Source organism: Cicer arietinum, chromosome 7 (genome assembly GCF_000331145.2).
Source record: "Cicer arietinum cultivar CDC Frontier isolate Library 1 chromosome 7, Cicar.CDCFrontier_v2.0, whole genome shotgun sequence".
Taxonomy (NCBI): domain Eukaryota; kingdom Viridiplantae; phylum Streptophyta; class Magnoliopsida; order Fabales; family Fabaceae; genus Cicer; species Cicer arietinum.
In genome coordinates this window covers 20,450,509-20,459,743 of record NC_021166.2, presented here as the reverse complement: position 1 = coordinate 20,459,743, position 9,235 = coordinate 20,450,509, and the positions used below count along the sequence as shown (strand labels likewise).

At 37.7% G+C, this 9,235-nt stretch overlaps 1 protein-coding gene across 1 annotated transcript in view; it reads right to left on the bottom strand.

Moving 5' to 3' along the window:
* LOC101514686 (protein neprosin-like) overlaps nt 1-7,975 on the bottom strand; it is a 10,465-nt gene extending 2,490 nt beyond the window's left edge. The window contains exon 1 of the mRNA XM_073363495.1: nt 7,913-7,975. Coding sequence (XP_073219596.1) covers nt 7,913-7,975 — 63 coding nt within the window. The remainder of the gene's footprint in view (nt 1-7,912) is intronic.
* Between the last annotated feature and the right edge of the window lie 1,260 nt (nt 7,976-9,235).

Below are 9,235 nucleotides of genomic sequence, written 5' to 3'. Positions count from 1 at the left end.
AGACATTAAGAGATTCCCCATTCTTAATACTCGTTTAACTTAAACGATTTTCTCAAACACACATTAAGTAAACCGAGATGTTAAAAGATTCCCCATTTTTAATACTCGTTTAACTCTAATGGTTTTCAAATTCCACACAAAACAAACTCAAACCTATTATCAGATCTAATCCACAACTCACACCAAAACACATCAATTCATTTCTCCACAAAATCCAACCATGAACACAACAAATTTCATCAGTAATAATTAAGAACACGTCAAATACGACGAACACAAATCAACATAATCCACCACTCAAACACAACAAGTTTCATTTACTCAAAATCATACATAAATGAGTTTAAATTCATTTTCCACGAAACGTTCATCAATATAACCAAAATCTAACTCTAAGATTTTACCCATAAAGCCTTAGATTCATTTTCCCCCAAATCAATACTCAAACCCTAACAAAATTCTTTTCCACACAACCACAGATAAGTCCCTAAATGAAAACTAAAAGTTTGGAAGGAGCCCTTACCTTAAAGTTAGCTTTAACGTGCGTTTCCGGTACTGTGAGTAAATCTAGTAAAAATCTCCGCTCGCAACGTCGCCTCCAAGTTGGTCCCCTAGCACCGTAGCGTGGTAGTGAGCAACTTTCTCTTCTATCTCTTCGCGAAACGAAGCTTAGATCTAGACGAAACGGGGAGGTTTGTGTTTGACGGTTTTAAAATCCCTAACACTGTTTTTCTTCGTTTTCGAATCAACGAGGAAGAGTGAAGTTAAGAAATCCTTATCCTATCACCCACCAAGCCTTGGGTTTCTAATCTTAAAGAAAAGAAGCAAAGAAAAACGAAAATGGAGGAGGGAGGGATTTTGAGCGCGTGAGTAACAGAGGAGGAAGATGGAAATTTTGTGTTTTTCTTTCCTTTCTCTTTCTTTCCTTTCTTTCTCCTTTCTTCCTTTCTCCTTCTTTCCTTTTTATATCCTTTTCTTTTCCTTTTCCTTCCTTCTAATTTCCTTTCTTTCTATTCTCTCCAAACAAACATATATACATATATATATATATATATATTAATTGTAACTTAACAAATATCCACATATTTATTAAAATTACCATTTTACCCGTAACACATTAAATTCTTTGTAAAAGATTCACCGCAATTAATTTAATTTATTTATCGACGAGTAATTCTAAACGGCATCAAAATATCCTTTTGATCATATAAACTCCAAAATATTAATAACTTTGGCTAAAAAGCCTCTGAGTTCAATACCAAAATACACTAAAATACATAAAGTATACTTTAAAATTATGGGTCTTACATTACTACCCCCCAAAAATTAGTTTCGTCCTCGAAACTATGCATCGATAAATAACTCTGGGTGTTGTTCTCTCATCTTGCTCTCCAGTTCCCAAGTCGCATCTCCAGTAATTGGGTTCCAAATCACCTTGACCAATGAAACATCCTTGGTCCTCAATCGCTTAATCTTCCTGTCATCAATTCTCACAGGTGGTACTTCGAATGACAAGTTATCCTTCAGTTGGATTGTGTCTGGTTCGATCACATGAGATGGATCTGCAAGATATTTCCTCAACTGTGACACATGAAACACGTCATGAATATTGGACAGTATCGGAGGCAATGCAATCCGATAAGCAACAGGCCCAATTCGTGCAGAAATCTGATATGGTCCAATGAATTTCGGAGTCAACTTCTTCGATTTCAAGGCTCTACCTACTCCAGTAGTAGGTGTGACTCTCAGAAATACATGGTCACCCTGTTCGAATTCCAAAAGTCTGCGACGCTTGTCCGCGTAACTCTTCTGACGATCTTGTGAAGTCTTCATTTTCTCCTTGATCTTCCTTACTTTAGCTGTGGTCTGTTGCACCATCTCTGGTCCGACAATCATATTCTCACCGTCTTTATACCAACACAAGGGCGTCTGACACTTGCGTCCGTATAAAGCTTCATATGGTGCCATTCCAATACTTGCGTGGAAACTATTGTTGTAAGTGAACTCAATCAACGGAAGTACATCATCCCAACTTCCTCTATCATCTAAAACACATGCTCTCAACAGATCTTCCAAGGACTGATTTGTCCTTTCAGTCTGTCCGTCCGTTTGTGGATGGTAAGCTGAACTCAATCGTAGCTTCGTTCCCAACGCTTCGTGCAATGCTCCCCAAAAATGCGATGTGAACTTCGGATCACGGTCTGACACAATGCTCGATGGTACCCCGTGTAACCTCACAATTTCAGCAATGTAGATCTCCGTTAGCTGATCTACCTTATAGGTGGTCCTTACCGGCAAAAAGTGAGCAGATTTAGTCAGCCGGTCCACTATCACCCATATAGAATCATTCTTCCTCCTTGTCTTTGGTAATCCGGTTATAAAATCCATGGAAATGCTGTCCCACTTCCATTCAGGTATATCTAAAGGTTGCAACATTCCAGCAGGTCGCTGATGTTCCACCTTCGCTTTCTGACAAGTTAGACAAGTGGATACATATTCCGCCACATGTTTCTTCATTCCTGGCCACCAATAATTCTGCCTCAAATCCTGATACATCTTTGTTGCCCCAGGATGAATACTCAGCTTACTCTTATGCGCCTCTTCTAAAATCGTTTTCCGCATATCTGTAATGGCTGGTACACAAATCCTACCATTACACCGCAAAACATTATCTGCCCCAATCTTGAACTCATTCGTCTTCCCTTGCACGATTTTTCTTTAAAACAAAATATTAAGTAACCGAGACATTAAGAGATTCCCCATTCTTAACGCCCAGTTAACTTAAACGATTTTTCTTTAAAACAAAATATTAAGTAACCGAGACATTAAGAGATTCCCCATTCTTAACGCCCAGTTAACTTAAACGATTTTTCTTTAAAACAAAATATTAAGTAACCGAGACATTAAGAGATTCCCCATTCTTAACGCCCAGTTAACTTAAACGATTTTTCTTTAAAACAAAATATTAAGTAACCGAGACATTAAGAGATTCCCCATTCTTAACGCCCAGTTAACTTAAACGATTTTTCTTTAAAACAAAATATTAAGTAACCGAGACATTAAGAGATTCCCCATTCTTAACGCCCAGTTAACTTAAACGATTTTTCTTTAAAACAAAATATTAAGTAACCGAGACATTAAGAGATTCCCCATTCTTAACGCCCAGTTAACTTAAACGATTTTTCTTTAAAACAAAATATTAAGTAACCGAGACATTAAGAGATTCCCCATTCTTAACGCCCAGTTAACTTAAACGATTTTTCTTTAAAACAAAATATTAAGTAACCGAGACATTAAGAGATTCCCCATTCTTAACGCCCAGTTAACTTAAACGATTTTCAAAAACAAATATTAAGTAACCGAGACATTAAGAGATTCCCCATTCTTAACGCCCAGTTAACTTAAACGATTTTCAAAAACAAATATTAAGTAACCGAGACATTAAGAGATTCCCCATTCTTAACGCCCAGTTAACTTAAACGATTTTTCTTTAAAACAAAATATTAAGTAACCGAGACATTAAGAGATTCCCCATTCTTAACGCCCAGTTAACTTAAACGATTTTCAAAAACAAATATTAAGTAACCGAGACATTAAGAGATTCCCCATTCTTAACGCCCAGTTAACTTAAACGATTTTCAAAAACAAATATTAAGTAACCGAGACATTAAGAGATTCCCCATTCTTAACGCCCAGTTAACTTAAACGATTTTTCTTTAAAACAAAATATTAAGTAACCGAGACATTAAGAGATTCCCCATTCTTAACGCCCAGTTAACTTAAACGATTTTTCTTAAAACAAAATATTAAGTAACCGAGACATTAAGAGATTCCCCATTCTTAACGCCCAGTTAACTTAAACGATTTTTCTTTAAAACAAAATATTAAGTAACCGAGACATTAAGAGATTCCCTATTCTTAACGCCCAGTTAACTTAAACGATTTTCAAAAACAAATATTAAGTAACCGAGACATTAAGAGATTCCCCATTCTTAACGCCCAGTTAACTTAAACGGTTTTCAAAACAAAATATTAAGTAACCGAGACATTAAGAGATTCCCCATTCTTAACGCCCAGTTAACTTAAACGATTTTCAAAAACAAATATTAAGTAACCGAGACATTAAGAGATTCCCCATTCTTAACGCCCAGTTAACTTAAACGATTTTTCACAAACAAACGCACATTAAGTAAACAAGACATTAAGAGATTCCCCATTCTTAATACTCATTTAACTTAATGGTTTTCAAATTCCACACAACACAAACTCAAACAAATTCTCACATCAAAACACATCAATTCATTTATTCACAAGATCCAACCATACACATATCAAATTTCATCAATATCAATTAAGAGCATGTCAAAAACAACGAACACAAATCGACACAATCCACTACTCAAAACACACAAGTTTCATTTACTCAAAATCTTACATACGTGAGGTAAATTCATTTTTCCCAAAACAATACTCCAATCCTAACACAATTCGTTTCCACACAACCACAGATAAGGCCCTAGATGCAAACTAAAAGTTTGGAAGGAGCCCTTACCTTCGCGTTAACTCTAACGTGTGTTTCCGGTACCGTGAGTAAATTCGGTAAAAATCTCCGCTCGCAACGTCGCCTCCGAATTGGTCCCCTAGCACCGTAGCGTGGTAGTGAGCAACTTTCCCTTCTAACTCTTCGCGAAATGAAGCTTGGATCTAGAAGAAACGGAGGGGTTTGTGTTTGGATCTCAAATACCGTTTTTCTTCGTTTTCGGATCAAAGAGGAAGGGTGGAGTTGCGAAACCTTTGTTCTAACTCTCACCCAACCTTGGGTTACTAGTTTTGAAGAAAAGAAAGCGACGAAAATGAAAACGGGAGAAGGAGGGAGAAATGGCCGCGGTTGGCAGAGGAAGAAGATGGAAAATCAGATTTTCCTTCCTTCCTTTTTCCTTTCTTTGTTTTTCCTTCCTTTCTATTTCCTTCTTTCCTTTATATAACCTTTTCTTTTCCTTTTCCTTCCTTCTAATTTCCTTCCTTTCTATTCTCTCCAAGCAAACATATATATATTAAATATAACTTAACAAATATCTCAAAATATCTAGATATTTGTTAAATTACCATTTCACCCGCAACGCATTAAATTCTCCGTAAAGGATTCACCGCACTTAATTTAATTTTTTATCGACGAGTAATTCTAAACGGCATCAAAATATCTTTTTGATTATATACCCTCCAAATATTATTAACTTTGGCTAAAAAGCCTCCGAGCCAAAATCCAAAACATATAAAATACATAAAGTGTACCTTAAAATTATGGGTCTTACAAATGCTGTCCCACTTCCATTCCGGTATATCTAAAGGTTGCAACATCCCAGCAGGTTGTTGACGTTTCACCTTCCCTTTCTGACAAGTTAGACAAGTTGATACATACTCCGCTACATGCTTCTTCATTCCTGGCCACCAATAATGTTGTCTCAAATCCTGATACATCTTTGTTGCTCCAGGATGAATACTCAACTTGCTCTTATGAGCCTCTTCTAAGATTGTTTTCCTCATACCTGCAATCTCTGGACACAAATCCTACCATTACACCGCAAAATATTATCTGCCCCAATCTTGAACTCAGTCGTCTTCCCTTGCACTAATAGATTCCTCTTCTCCTGAATTAAGACGTCATCTTGAGAATTTGCAATGTCCTCAAGTAGTCCACTCGAGATCTTAATCATTCCGAATTTCAAAATTCCCGGTGCAAACTCTACGTTCAAGTGCAAGTCTCTAAAAGCTTCCCACAACTCTTGTTGTCTAGCCATAATTAGTGAAGACACCGATACACTTCTTCTGCTCAACGCATCAGCCACTACATTGGCCTTCCCAGGGTGGTACTGCAGTGTGAAATCAAAATCCTTGAGAGTCTCCATCCATCGTCTCTGGCGCATGTTCAACTCCTTCTGATCAAACAAATATTTCAAGCTTTTATGGTCGCTGAACACGGTGAACGTGCACCCATATAAATAGTGCCTCCAGATCTTCAATGCAAAAACAATCGCGGCAAGCTCCAAATCATGAGTAGGATAGTTTCTCTCGTGAATCTTCAATTGTCTTGAGGCATAAGCTACAGCTTTCTTGTGTTGCATCAGAACACATCCCAACCCTTGGTGAGATGCATCACAATAAACTTCATAGGGTTCTTCTGATTGCGGTAATACCAATACAGGTGAGGTCGTCAATTTTCTCTTTAGTAACTGGAAGTTTTCTTCACACTTCTCCGTCCATGCGAACGGTTGATCTTTTCTGGTAAGTTGTGTCAGTGGAGCCACAATCTTAGCAAAACCTTCGATAAACCTCCTGTAGTACCCTGCCAGTCCTACAAAACTCCGTATGTCGGTGACAGTCTGAGGCTGTTTCCAAGCAAGAACCGCCTCAATCTTAGCCGGATCTACAGCGATTCCTTCCTTGGTTATCACATGTCCCAAGAAATTCACTTTCTCTAGCCAAAATTCACACTTCGACAGATTGGCATACAATCGCTTCTCGCGTAAAATCTCAAGAACTTGTCGTAAATGTTCTCCATGCTCTTCTTCAGTCCTTGAATAAATCAATATATCATCAATGAATACCACTACGAATTTATCAAGGAATGAATTAAAGATTCTGTTCATGTAGTCCATGAAAATTGCTGGTGCATTGGTAACTCCAAACGGCATAACCAGGTATTCATAATGTCCATAACGGGTTCTGAAAGCAGTTTTCTGAATATCTCCTTCCCTTACTCGAATCTGATGGTAACCCGACTTCAAGTCAATCTTCGAAAATATCGCGGCCCCTCTCAATTGATCCATTAAATCATCGATGCGTGGCAAAGGATAACGATTCTTAATAGTTGCCTTGTTAAGCTGTCTATAATCCACACATAAGCGCGAGCTTCCGTCCTTCTTCTTAACTAGCAAAACTGGAGCTCCCCATGGTGATACACTTGGTATAATAAATTTCTTCTCCAACGACATTCGATATGGTGCCATTGAAATAGGTCCCGTTCCTGGGTGTAAGTCAATGAAGAATTCCACTTCTCTTACTGGTGGCAATCCTAGAATTTCCGTTGGAAATACATCCTGGTACTCATTGACACGCATCACATCTTCTATGTTCACATTTATCTTTGCCTCCACATTAGCCAGAGATAAAAACTCATGAGTCCCTTCACTTAGCGACACTCGGAGTTTGTTAGCGGCTAAGTACTTAACAACTCCTGGTTCGGGGAAAAGAACCAATTTACGAGCACAATCCAAGATCACGTAATGGTAAGACATCCAATCCATACCGAGGATGACCTCGAGTGATTGTAGCGGTAAACAAATTAGATTAACCAAGAAATCCCTATTCTGAATAGTCATTTGACAATGTAAACATGCAGAATTTACAGTTAAAGTCTTAGCAGGTGTGGAAACAACCAAATCAAAAGGTAAAGCAGACACAGATAACTTCAAGCGATTCATGATGATTTTGAGGGCATTCGTGGGGGTATTTTGCATTGTTCCCCCCTTTCTAATATTGAATCAGTAGTTAGTGAATTGTTGGCAGAAGAAATCAGACATAAGACTCATTCTAGTGTGCCCGATAAGGGAATTCTCTCAACTCCTTCATCTGTTTTTGTTGCTCATGCTCAAAAAGGAACATCTCAAGGGAGGGTTGGGCTGGGTAATGATGAATGTGCATTTTGCAAAGAAAAAGGTCATTGGAAAGCACATTGTCCCAAATTAGGGAGAGCACATTAGAAGAATTTTAGGGGGCCATCGTACAATATTGTTGCTTCTGCTCCTCCTACCATTGGCTCTAGTTCTAATTCTATATACTCATCTGAGACTGCATCCCAAATATCTGATATTGCAGAATAGCTTCAAAGACTTCTTGTCACTCAATCACATGCCATGTTTTCCATCTCTTCTAAAGGTTTGAACTCCTCTGGTATATCAGGTATATCTCTTTCCATATGGATTCTTGATTATGGAGCATCTCATCATATGACATACGATGATAAATCTTTTGTGTGTGTGAAACCTGCCTCGTCTGTGTCGGTTATGAATGCTGATGGCACTTCTATGCCACTAGTAGGATTGGTTTTATCTCTACACATAACCTGTCTCTTTCTAATGTTTATTATATTCCTAATTTTACTTTGAGTCTTGCTTTTGCTAGTCAAATATGTGATTCCGGTTATTCAGTTATGTTTTCTTCCACTTCTTGTTGTGTACATGATCCACATTCCGGGAGGCTGATTGGGACAGGCCATAGACAGGGGAACTTTATGTTTTAGATGACCTACGACTCCCAGATATTGCAGCCTCAACAACTACTGCTGACTTATTATCTAGTTTTCGCTTGAATTCCTTATCTTCTAGTTTTAATTTATGGAATTCTCGCCTTGGACATGTTTCTGCTTCTAGATTAAAATATTTTGCTTCTACTGCAGCCTTAGGAAAGTTACATACCTGTGACATCTCAGATTGTTGTGGTTGTAAACTTGCAAAATTTCCAGCTTTACCGTTTAGTAAAAGTGTTTTCGTTTCATATGCGCCTTTTGATTTAGTTCACTCTGATGTTTGGGGTCCATCACCGGTTCTCACCAAAGGGGGATCTAGATATTATGTTTCGTTTATTGATGATTACACTCATTATTGTTGGGTTTATCTTATGAAAAATTGGTCTGAATTTTTTAACATTTATCATATATTTCGTCCAATTGTCAAAACTCAACATAACTCTGTTATAAAGCGTTTTCGTTGTGATTTAGGTGGTGAATATACCTCTAATAAATTTTATGAATTATTTGCTTATAATGGCACCCTCCACCAAATATCTTGTACTGATACTCAACAAAATGGAGTTGCTGAAAGGAAACATCGTCACATTATAGAGACTGCTCGTTCCCTTTTGTTGTCCACTTCAGTTCCTAGTGAGTTTTGGGGAGAAGTAGTTCTTACTGTTGTTCATGCTATTAATAGAATTCCATCCTCTATCATATCATGTTTGTCCCTTTGAAAAATTATATGCTTCTACCTCTGATTACTATTCTTTGAAAGTTTTTGGTTCTACTTGTTTTGTTCTTCGCCCTCAAGTAGAGCGCAGTAAGTTGTCTTCTCGTTCAGCCACATGTGTTTTTCTTGGTTATGGGGATGGTCAAAATGGTTATCGTTGTTATGATCCTTATGCAAGAAAACTTTATGTATCTCGTAATGTTGTTTTTCTTGAG